General features: G+C 44.5%; 1 protein-coding gene across 1 annotated transcript; it reads right to left on the minus strand.

Annotated features, from left to right (window-relative positions):
• Positions 1 to 8,704: 8,704 nt before the first annotated feature.
• Positions 8,705 to 11,679, minus strand: SP5 (Sp5 transcription factor). Its single transcript, XM_083728199.1, has 2 exons — positions 11,441 to 11,679; positions 8,705 to 10,746 (listed from the first exon to the last, which is right to left on the minus strand). Exons 1-2 carry the CDS (start codon positions 11,489 to 11,491, stop codon positions 9,640 to 9,642), a joined length of 1,158 nt encoding a protein of 385 aa, XP_083584325.1. The 5' UTR covers positions 11,492 to 11,679; the 3' UTR covers positions 8,705 to 9,639.
• Between the last annotated feature and the right edge of the window lie 597 nt (positions 11,680 to 12,276).

A 12,276-nucleotide genomic window follows, 5' to 3' on the forward strand; every position in this document is an offset into this window, starting at 1 on the left:
CTGGGGAGATGAAGGCGTCCAGTCGTGCTGCTGCAGATGGACCATAGAGTTTCTTCTCTCTTCACATTCAGCTGTGAACATACATGCGTGTTTCTCATGTTTAACAGTACACACTCAGTATTTGCAAAGAAATTATATCAAGTAAAACTAAGACTAGAAACAAATATTCATAATAATAAACTTCTGATAATTAATAGTATTAAGGGCATCTGATAATGCTTCCAAGGTGAGAATGAAGAAGAAATCAAACCATTATTAAGGGCAAGCCACCACATAGAACAGAAATGCATTTGTAGGGGGACACCTTCTCTTTGAAATAACACATAATTTTGTCATTCCTGAAAGACACAAACTTAGTATAGACAAGTGATAAACACTGGACCACTGTTTCAACATTATATGAAAAAATACTTCCCCAAACTGTCCAGTAAGTATGAAGGAATGTGAACTGTTTGCTTCTATGAGGCACATCAAATCATTTTGGAAATCAAAACTTCAAAATATTACTTGGATATTTAATACAAAAAACATGCATTCCCATAAGCTGAATATTTGACATACGATAAATCTAACTCCAAAATACAATAGTTTTCAGAATTTATATTTTAGTGCATTTCTTTTATTCACTATTATAACGGGAAAGGTTACCACCTTTCAGATCAGTCAGAATAGGTCAATTTGGATAATATTTTACAAGAGTTAGGAGCAAATTCGGAACACACACACAAACACACACACAGTAATCGGTGAAGAAAATTGCCTTCTGTACCTTTGTAATGGCACCACTTTTCACACTAGGTTAAACATTAAATAGCCCTAGTTGATGGGAAGGTGATAAAACAGGAACAAATAACAGCAGGTTCACCTTCAGGCCTTCCCTGACCAAGTAATACTGTAGACCAGTAAAGGAGCTTCCAGACTGTTGCTATTTTAAGGCACAATTCAGTCACATATTGGCAAATTCACCTTGCACAATTATAACTGATTAGGAAGTCTTGCACAACAAACTCACTTCCCCGAAGGACTGGACTTTTTGCAATAAGGAAAGGGACAGGAAAATGGCCTGCAAATTGTGGGATAACACAGTGTCTAACCTCCCTGCAGGGACACGGGTGGCGCTGTGGGTTAAACCACAGAGCCTAGGACTTGCCGATCAGAAGGTCAGTGGTTCGAATCCCCGCAACAGGGTGAGCTCCCGTTGCTCAGTCCCAGCTCCTGCCAACCTAGCAGTTTGAAAGCATGTCAAAGTGCAAGTAGATAAATAGGTACCGCTCCGGCGGGAGGGAAAACGGTGTTTCCATGCTCTGCTCTGGTTTGCCAGAAGTGGCTTAGTCATGCTGGCCACATGACCCGAAAGCTGTACACCGGCTCCCTTGGCCAATAAAGCGAGATGAGCGCCGCAACCCCAGAGTTGGTCTCTTTACCTTACTTACCTAGTTGTCCAAAGGTGAACTTGTGTCCATGTCAAAATACTTTTATCAAGCGCTGGTTCAAATTAAGAGTGGACCCACTGAAATTAATGAACATAAGTTAGGTCTTTTAATTTCAATGGACCTGCTGTTCAATTTGACTAGCATTGGATACAACCTACTTATTTGAGCCTCTAATTGCCACTTTCCTGAGCTTCTCTCCCTAGTCTCCTTGCTCCAAACATGGGAGCCCCTTCCTTGTGTTCAAGAAGGCGAGAACAGGGTTTCCAAGTAAAGACCTTGAAAATACTGATAAGAGCGGATGGATCTTCTGTGCTAAACCACAATGTGGAGTTTCCAAAAGAGGGAAAGGGGCATGATAGTGTGATGCAGGCCACAATATTGTGGCAATGTGGATTGCAAGATGGCTCCAAGTTGTCCCCCCCTCCACATCTTTTACACTTAATGGTTTTACTCACAATAATCTTGGTGCCCTTTTCCATGAGTTTGTTTCAACAAGGGTTTATGTTCAAAACACTGGACACTGACGGACGAAAGCCAACTTGGCATGGCAATTGACCCCCATATTGGTGGCCATAATGTATAGTAGGATTTCTGCTTCCTTCCCATTTCCTTAGGATTACCACTCGTGTGGTAACCAAGGCCGACCCAAGACATTTTGACACCTGAGGTGGACCCCCCCCCCAAAAAGTGCCCTCTTTCCGCCAGGGAAGAAGGAGTGAGGGAAGATCTACACCAGGAACAAGGCAGAAGTAAAAATTGACATGAGGATCGTCTGGTCCTGGGCTGCTGCCTGAGGCGGTCACCTTGCCTTGCCTCATGGGTGGGCCGGCTCTGGAGGTAACAATAGGAAATTAGAAGCAGAATTTATCATGTGGACACTGTTTCCAGTGAACACTAGAACATAATGTGTAGAAATTATGTCTGCACAGTAGATAAGGAATCTACTGCTGCCTTCTAGATTTTTTATTTTTTTTGTAATCCAGAATGGAGTGAGGTGCATTTAAGTGATTTGGGCTACACTGCACCCCACAGGCATTATTAGACATCACATTAAAAGCACATTTGAGCATCTCTCAAATTCATATATGCACTGCATCTATGAATGTTGTTAATGCAGAAAATCAAATGGAACAGAAATTGAGTTAGATCCTATACGGCCTAGGACCCTCGTACCTACGGGACCGCCTCTCCTGGTATGCCCCACAGAGGAACTTACGGTCTTCAACCAAAAACATCTTGGAGGTCCCGGGCCACAGAGAGGTTAGGCTGGCCTCAACTAGAGCCAGGGCTTTTTCAGCTGTGGCTCCGATCTGGTGGAACGCTCTGTCACAAGAGACTAGGGCCCTGCGGGACTTGACATCTTTCTGCAGGGCCTGCAAGACAGAGCTGTTCCACCAGGCCTTTGGCCAGGGCACAGCCTGACTCCCTCCTTTGGCAATCCTCACAGAACTCTAGCCCAATGGTTGCCATTAATCTGTTTTGAATTAATTTTATAATGAAATGATTTTAGAATGTTTTATCATTTTACTGTTGTTAGCCGCTCTGAGCCCAGCTTTGGCTAAGGAGGGCAGGATATTATTATTATTATCCAGACCACGTTTGTTCCATTTAGTTCCCACTGAAATCAATGCAACTTAAGTTATTACTAACTTTTCCCAGTGATTCCAATGGATCAAAATACAATTAGCTTACCCATCTGGATTCAAACCATATAGTATTCTTTATAGGTAACAGGCTCTCTCATCAAAGACTGATTTAAGCACAAACCTTTCAAATATCACATATAAATATGCTAATTCAAAGGCAAGAAATATGGCCATGATTATGCATGCATTTGTAGAGGCTTCTAACATGCAATTAAATCTTGGAAGTATGACAGATGATGCTGATCATTTGTTTTTAAGCAACGTAGAGAGGAATATATTGTAAGCCACTGCTGAAGCTAATCTTGCTTCGTAAAAGTATACCTTGTTAACAGCAGAAATATCAAATGTGCAAAATGAAATCTTTCAAGAGACTAATGGAAATTGTGCTTTAACAAAAGGAAATGATGGAATAGCAACAAGTGAATCCTTATGAGGCAGAACATATAAATTGAAAGTATCCCGTATAACACAAACACAGAACTCTATACAGTATCCTTATAGAATGTATCATGGGGGGGGGGGAAAATTATCTACTGCCTTCAGTAAAAGCACTTAATCACCTGTGCTACTGGGATACAAGCTTTTAGATTATTTACATCTCCCTCAGTGCTCACTCAACATTAAGTAAATCACTTTAACTCTTTATAGAATTTTCAAAATATACTTTACCTTTTAAATGTTTTTCTCCTCTAATAAATAAAAGTTACAAATAAAGAGTTATCCAAGACTTACTGTGCAAAGATATTCTCTTTCTCTCCCCCCCTCCCTTATGCACACACATTATCCTCCAGTTATTAAGTGTTTTATAAATAACTATTCTGAATCCTTGCTACTTGTTTGGGCATATTACTCAACTAAAAAGTAGTGGATTAGCAAGCAGAGAGAAAGATGGGGTGCAAAGACAAACGGCCTTGTTTAATCTGGGTTGAGGGTTTCACAAAACATTGATTTCACTTCTAATTCAATTTTAGGAATCATTCCAATAAATACTGGATTTACTGGTGCTGATATTGTGGTGATTACTAGTATGAAAGCAACATAAGAGAATCATTTAGTAGCCTGCTTGTCTTTGGCAACGTCACACCAGAAACAGGATTCCCTTTGGAATGGTCTCAATACATGGCGTTACATTTCATATTATCAATTCATATTGCTCATATTGATGGATTGGCAGTTCTTGCTGCCGGCTTCATTCTTTAGCTCAATTCTTTATCATCTTTCCTTTGCTGTGTGCCAAATTGAGAATTGGATTGTTCCCCTGAAGCTAGCAGTTCTATATGCAATGATGTTGGTTGCATTTCCTACCTTGAAGCAAGTTGAAGCAAGAAAAGACAGCTAGGAGATCTGAATTTCAATTGCATAAAAGCAAGCAGAAAATATATGTATAGGCGCTTTTTGTTCCAACAAAGTTAGACACCCCCAATACTACTGAAATCAATACCACTTGGCAGCCTTATCCTATCAGAATTTACTTAGAAATAAGCATCATTACATTAAGTGGGACTTACTTTCCAGTAAGAAGGCTTAGGGTTGTAGCTTTAAATAGGGAGTGGGTAACATTTGGCCCTTCGGACGTTGCTTGAGTATAACTTCCATCATCTCCAACCATCGGTCATGGTGGCAGGGGCTGATGGAAGTTGAGAGTCAACATTTAGAAGGCCTTAGAAGTCAGCCACCCAGATTTGCTGGAATGTGTGTCTAACTTTTTCTGGGCTGAGCCCAAAACAGAAATACTGAACTCCTTTGAATAATGTGCCCATTTCAAAGGTGCGTATTTATTGATCTACACTGTAAACTCACTGCAGTTCTAAAATACAAAGAGTATACACATTCAGTACCAATGTTTCCATGGTATATAAAAAAGGGAGGATGGAGAGATATGAAGCATCTGAAGTATACTACAGGCTTGGATCCCGCAAAAGATGGTGGTGATTGCCAAGAATAATTTCTAAGTTTCTTGTGACTAACTTCTTACACTGGTTTCAATGAGAATGCAGTTCCAAGCTTGATTCCTAGGGAGTAAGTTTCCATCACCTGGTTTGCACATGAGGCTAGCCCATGTTTTAACATTAGTCATTTTTAACAAACCAGTGTTACATATTTAGGCATATGGCAGGTGATCACGTAAACCTTGGTTTATTGCAACATCCCCCTTTAAAGAAAACACAAGCCAGGAAGAGTCACTTTTCACTTGCATCTTTGTAGCTTTTGGGTGAGGATGGCTCCTTAATCAATATTAAGGAGGTGGTCTGGGTTCACACATTAACACTAGGCCATGGTTAATCTTAACCAAGTTTTATAAGCCCACTGCAAGCCTTGCTTTATGTGAAACCTATAACCATACTTAATAAAACTATAATTAAATTGCAGGGTTGGGTTCATGCATAACACTAAACCGTGGTTTAATAAGCCATGGTTTAATAAACTATGGTTTAGCATTATGTGTAAACCTGGCCATTGTATTCATTGGACTTACAGCTGAATAAACATGCATAGGAATGAACTTCTAAAAGTCTTTAGCTGGAAGGTGATCTACAACTTTTGTGGATGTGTAATCCAGGTCTGTACAGTGATTTCATTATAATCAGGACATACTTTGTTTGTTGTTCTATTAAAGACTTGACTGAATACAGTATGAAAGTAACTACAAAATATATGTCATTTTCAGATGTACCATTTAGTTCAGGTTTCAAGTCTGTAAACTGCATTTTTTTAAAGTGTACCAGTACACCTTTTGAGGAACTCATTGTTGACACAGATCTTACTACATTGCCTGGTTTCTAATCATAAACTAAAGAGGACAACAATTTGCATGTAATCCAGTTACCAAAACCCCCCAATTCACTTGTACAAGAACTGGAGAATTTATATTTTATATTCACATAGCACTGTATATTTTTAAAAAATTGGTGTACAATCCATCTTCACACACCTAAGCCCATACTTAAATGCTTAAGCATGTTCTTCAAACTTCCTCGTTAAAAACAGAAAGTTTTAAATGTGGTTCATTTTGGGCTGGATCATGTCACTAATGAGTGATTTCCAGCACTGCACTGCACAATTCAATGCATGTTTACTCAGAAATAATGAGGTCTAATTCCTAGTGTATACATTTAGAATTGTTACCTTAGATCCTTATAAACTAATTATGACAAGTGAACAGAAACTGAGTATCACAATTTGACTATATCAAAAAAATAATTCTGTTCCCCATCAGCTTTGAAAATTGATCAGTTGATCAATCACAAATCAAACCGAACCGAATTTTTAATCTAATTGCAATCCATCCTTTACTGTACAGTCAGATTAGGAACAGCTATGGTACTAGCTAATTGACCTATTTTATTTTTGTTTGATTTGGCACAAAAGAATTGTATCAAATTACTTGGATTGAAAAGGGCAACTGTCCAACAGTACAGCTAATCTAATTAATCTTCTACTATAGAATCAGAAATATTGAGGCCTCTAGTCCACATATTTATTTCTCCTACTCTTTATTTTTTAATTTACAAAAAATAGTGCATTATCTCTTTAAGTGATGCATCATCTTTTCTATGTCTGCTATCATAAAAAAAATTACAAGTACTTGTAATTGGAGTAAGAATCCAGTTTACTGCTTTCCCGATAGATTTCTAATTAAATCAATTGTTATTTATAACACAATCCAAAACATGTCTGCTTGAAAATCACTCTCACTGACCTGTTTAGGATTGGCGCACTGGTATTTTACACTCTAAAAGGAAAGATCAAACTCTGCACAAAAGAAAAAGAATTTCTTAAAAGAGTTTGAATAAAAACCTGACTAACAACCTTCATCTAAAATACACCTGCATCTGAGATGATAACAATAATTCCTTGGAAGGCAATGCTATAAAATAATCTGAAATTACCCAGTTAACCTGATGTACATACTAGAAAGGGGGAAATCTTAAATTCCAAGCAGAGCGACACCCACCAACAGCTCAGCTGAAGGCATTTTTGTTGCTTATTCCATTTTTTGATCACCCATTTTTTCAAGGTTAACTTCCATAAGCTTAAACAGATTGCATTTCCAACTTCCTATTAAATCTCATGTTGTGCATAAACTATATTGCTGTGGTTCAATTACTTAATAATTAATCCCTGAAAGCAGATCTGTAAAAGTTATAATCACTAATTACATCTATAGAATGCAATTTTTAAGAAGTGCAGTTGCAAATAAATGCAAATCCAGAAACTCGATTTGACAACAGTATTCCTGATAAATTGTTTGAATCGACTGCTGCTTCCAATTCATAACTTGGGGTAGACCATCAATCCAGCTTCATACTGACCCTTAAAATGTGACCACATAATTTAGATTTAAAAACACACCTGTCAGAGTATATTAAATTACAGTTACATAGGTCCACTTCAGGTGGAAATTTCTAATAACGGCCCAACCCTAAAACAATTCACTTTAAAGTTTGTATCAGTAAAACTTTCCAAAGTACAGTACAAATCAACTCTAAAATTAATGATGCAAATAATTGCTTCAGAAAACTCAGCATGGATTACCCTGAGTTATAAATGAGTATTCATGTAATTGCAGCAAATTCTTAATTTTAGAAGGTAGCTGACAAAGTATTTTTTTCAAGAATATGGAATGTTAGTGTTGTACAGTATTTATATTTCTGCAAATACACAGAATTCAGTTCTGCCAGTGAGCTAACACATTTCACAGCATCACTTCTTTGATAAATGTTTAGAATGCAGAAATAAAACATGCAGCCTTTAAAAGAGGTTGATGCCGCAATACTTTATCACACACTTATCTGGGAGTTAAGCCCCACTGAACCCAAAAGGGCTTGCTTCTGAAGGGCTGCACTAAGACATCAAGAGAACAATCCTCTATGTATCTATTCAGATGTCCCATTGAATTGAATGGTTTGTCTGTAAAGCAATGAAATGTGAAATGTGGTATTAGCAGGCGAACCTAAAAGACACACGAAATTGATGAAACAGGTGTTTGGCAAACTGCTATGTGCTCTTTTGCACACATCCAGTAGTCATATGCAGGTTGTAAACATTATTGAGCATTCCCTATCGGAAATCCAAGTCCCACCAAATTCAATGAAGGTTAAAGATACTAAAAAAACCTTTTGTTTGATAGTTCCCATAGAAGTCCTGTTTTAATAAGACGGACAGAGAAATCCCATGCACATCTACTCAGAAGTAAGCCCCACTGAGTGGAGTTTACTCTCAGGTTAAGTGTATATAGGATTGCAGCCCTTGTGTACACTTTTTCTAAAGAAACGACTGCGATCATAATTTGCATGTTTCTCCCTTTTGGAATACTACAACTCTTGCTTCTATTGCTAGATGCAACTAATAGACATCGTCCTCTCCTGCTCTATTTGAATGTCATAATCTCTGATCAGTGAGAGCTTCCAGAAATAATGAATGGAGCCACAAGGAAGTCAGGCCCTACCCTACACCCCGATCACAATGGGGAAACGCAAGGGATCAGTTGCAACAGCTGGGAACATTGAATCATGAGATACAAATTACTCTGGGGAGTGTTGACCAAATACAGGAGGATTTGTTTGTTTGGGCCGAAAAGCCCCTTAAAACAGAAACAACAAAAAAAGATCAAATGAAACAAACTCAGTTGGGTCTTCTCCATATGACCCCAGAGTTAATGTATTTATTATCACGCTGCAGTTGCAGGTTGCTTTACAGACACATCTCATGCTATAGCCCCCATATGGAGGCAAGAACAAGGAGGGGGAGGGGAAAAAACATTTTTAAAATTCAAACAAAGCTATTAAATAAGCTGTACACAAAAGGTCGGCCTTTCCCCCGAAGAAAGGCATAAAATTATAATAATGAAAGGAGCCAGGCCCTCCATAGACAGGCAAATGCTGCAGTTGCTTTTATTTAAAACCGTAATCCAGCCCACTTTGACCAGATGTTTCCAAAATGGTATTTTGGGTGTGTGTGTGTCTAAGGTTCTGCCCTCTAGTCCGAGGAACTGTTGCAAACAGTTGGCACTGTAAGTCCTGATCCTTTGGGGGGATCCTCACAGGTGACTGGATCTGGGAGTACCAGGAACGAAAACGTAGAAATCAAATAAATCCACAGGGCGGGTTGACGTAAACGGACATCTCCGACCCCCAGAGCACACAGTTCCAAATTCTGTTAAGATGAGAGCCAGGATTCATCTGACCACATCTGCTCCCAAGGCAAGGATCACATCCTGCATCTAGTCCCAAGAGCCCTGGGATCCCGTAGGCAGCAGCGTCACATTGGCCTCGATTCCAATATGGGATGATGCACCAACACCAAGCTCACGGAATACAGGCAGCTATGTTCAAAGGAGGTGTTTTTGCCCCCCCACCTTTTCCAGGCAGCCCAGACTTTCAAGGGTGGGCCCTGGGTTCAAGTCCTCCTCCCAGAAACCTCTGCAAAAGTGGAGTTCCCCAGACTCTCCCAGGCCTCTAAGATCTGCAAGGTGGATCTGGAGAGGGAACCCCAGGCGCCCACAAGGGCGCCTGGTGGCCCAGGGAGCGGGCGTGGGAGGGCCGCTCAGTCGCAGGTTGTCACATGTCCCTGGGCTCCTCCCTTTTGACGGTGGCACACGCGTGTCCGTGTCCCGGCGCGGCGGCGGTGGCGGCGGCCTTGAGGCGCTTGTTCTGGTGCGTCTTGACGTGCTTGGCCAGGTGGTCGCTGCGCATGAAGCGCTTGCCGCACTCGGCGCAGCCGAAGCGCTTCTCGCCCGTGTGAGTCCGCAGGTGCCTCTGCAGCTCGTCGGAGCGCGTGAAGCTCTTGCCGCAGAAGAGCCAGTTGCAGACGAAGGGCCGCTCGCCCGTGTGCCAGCGCAGGTGCGCCTTGAGGTGCGACGTCTTGCCGTACACCTTCCCGCAGCCGGGGATGTGGCACACGTGCTGCTTCTTCTTGCCCGGCTCGGAGGAGGCCGCCCCGTCGGGGCCTCCGCCTCCACCTCCGGCTGCCGCCGCCTGGCAGTTGGGGCAACGGCAGCGCCGGCACCTCCTGGCCGTGGCCGCCAGGGGCGCCTTGGGGTGCAGCAGCGCGGCGAGCTGCGTCTGGTACTGCGCCAGCTCCGACGGCGCCAAGACCAGGCCGCGCTGCAGGTTCCCCGCGAAGCGGTGGGCGCAGCCGCCCGCGCCGGGCGCCGCCTGCTGGATGCTCCACCAAGGGATGTCGTCGGGGGCCGGCGAGAGCTGGGGCGCCGGCGGCGGCGGGGCCAGCAGGTTGGAGTAGCCCGGCGGCAGGGCCGCTTGGGCGGCGTAGGGCACATAGGCGGCGGGCGGCGGAGCGCAGCTGGACGACAGCGCGCCCATGGAGGGCGGCGGCGGCGGCAGCATCTTGACGGGCGAGAACTCGTAGGGGTACGACGGGTCGGCCGGCGGCGTCAGCGGCAGCTCGTGGGCGCTGCCGAAGGCCGGCTGCGGGGTGAGGCCCAGGCTGGGCGGCGGCGGCAGGCCGCCCGGCGAGTGCGCCGGCATGTCGCTGCTCCACGGGTGGAAGATCCTGGACGGAGAGCCCAAGCTGGCCTCGTAGGACACCTGCAGGAAGTCCGACGGCGGGCCCGATGCGCCGGGCTGCCCGATGCGGCTACAGGTGGCGGCCAGTAAAGCCAGCGGCGAGTGCTTGGCCACGTCGGGGGAGGCGCTCGGAGTGCGGTCCTGCGGGAGACACGTCGTTAGTCGCCCGTCGCCCAGCTGCCTCCCCGCCCACCAACAAGCGGGCACCGACCGCCTTCTGGCTCCCCAGCGGCCTCTCCCCCAAAGTTCAGCAACGGCATCGCTTGCCCAGCACGTGGGCGGGGAAGTTTCCCAGGAAACTTCAGAGAGGGGGCGGGCTGGAGTCTGCCTCCATCAGCCCCCCGCCAAACGCTGCGACCCCACTGCCTCCCCTTTGAAACCGGTGCCACCCCGGGGATGCAGCTTCCCGCAGTGAGGAAGCAACCCTCGCCCGTCCCCTCCAGCTTCGCCCTCCTTGCGAGGCTTGGCTGTAACCGGAGAGAGAAAAAGTTTTTCTCTGCCGATTCCAGGGCAGCCAGTCCCTCGAGTGAGCGCTAGGCGCGTATTCCCAAGCCAAGAAGTTTCTTCGCCAACCCAGAAGCCTCTCAACATTTCTACTTCATCAGCATCATAAACCCAAACGTGTTTGGTTAGTAGCACCTTACAGCTCACTTCCCCAGAAGGGGCGCACAGCGATCCTTCAACTTTGAGGGGTCCCCCATCAAAGGCATCCCCTCCCTCCTTCCTCTCTGCCTCCTTGCGCCTGGATGTGCAAAAAGATGCGCCCAGTTGTTTTGGTCTTTTTACGCACCCCGTTCTCCTCCCCTCCACCTCCCGGCTCGACGGGGCGACTGACCTGGAGAAACGCTTGCAGAGAGTCGTTCCGAAGGACGGCCACGGCGGCCATGGCTACCGCGTCCGGGGCCAGGCGAGGCCAGGGGGGCGACGCGGCGGCATGGAGTCGCCAGGGGGAAGCCGGAAAGCTGCCCAGTTTCCTTCCTTCTCCCACCCACCCACTTTCAGATTTCCTCGCCTTCTGCACCCCCCTCCACTAGGCAGGCAGCCCCGGCTCAGCGCGATCTCCGCGGACTGTCTGCCTGAGCCAGGATCACCTCCAAGAATTTGATAAGGACTTTGCTGGGCCGCCAGCCAGTCAGAAGGAAGATTTATGGCTTTGAAGTTTGCCGCTACCCAATCATCAAAGAATAGCGGCTCTTTCAGAAGCGAAAGCAAATCCTTTGAATCCACAAAGCTCCTATGGTGTGTTTGTTGGTCTGGATAAAAGAGCTGATTATTAGGGGGGATGGGAAGGGAGGAGATAAAGGCGGGACAATTAATGAAGTAATCACTATGTGGGAAATGTATATACACAAATAATTGGATTTTCTTGATCAAAGGGTCCTTTACCGCCTGGAGACCCCTCTCACTCGACGTGCAAGACATTGCATCTCAGCCCCGCCCAACCCCCAGCTTCCCATCCCTCAAAAAGGAAAAGAAAAAGTATATTAAGATTAAGGATTTGTAGCAGAGCCCTAAAAGGGACAATACTTCTTCGTAATCTTCAGTTACATCAGCCCAGGGTTTCCCTGTTCGACTACTGTATATCGTTTGCCAATAGTTTTATTGTCACCAAATGACTTAAAAGTTCACTTATTTGTAAATAACTTTTGAGCGCGTTGGCAAGTCGCAGCC

This window comes from Podarcis gaigeae (assembly GCF_964106915.1).
Source record: "Podarcis gaigeae genome assembly, chromosome: 1".
Taxonomy (NCBI): Eukaryota; Metazoa; Chordata; class Lepidosauria; order Squamata; family Lacertidae; genus Podarcis; species Podarcis gaigeae.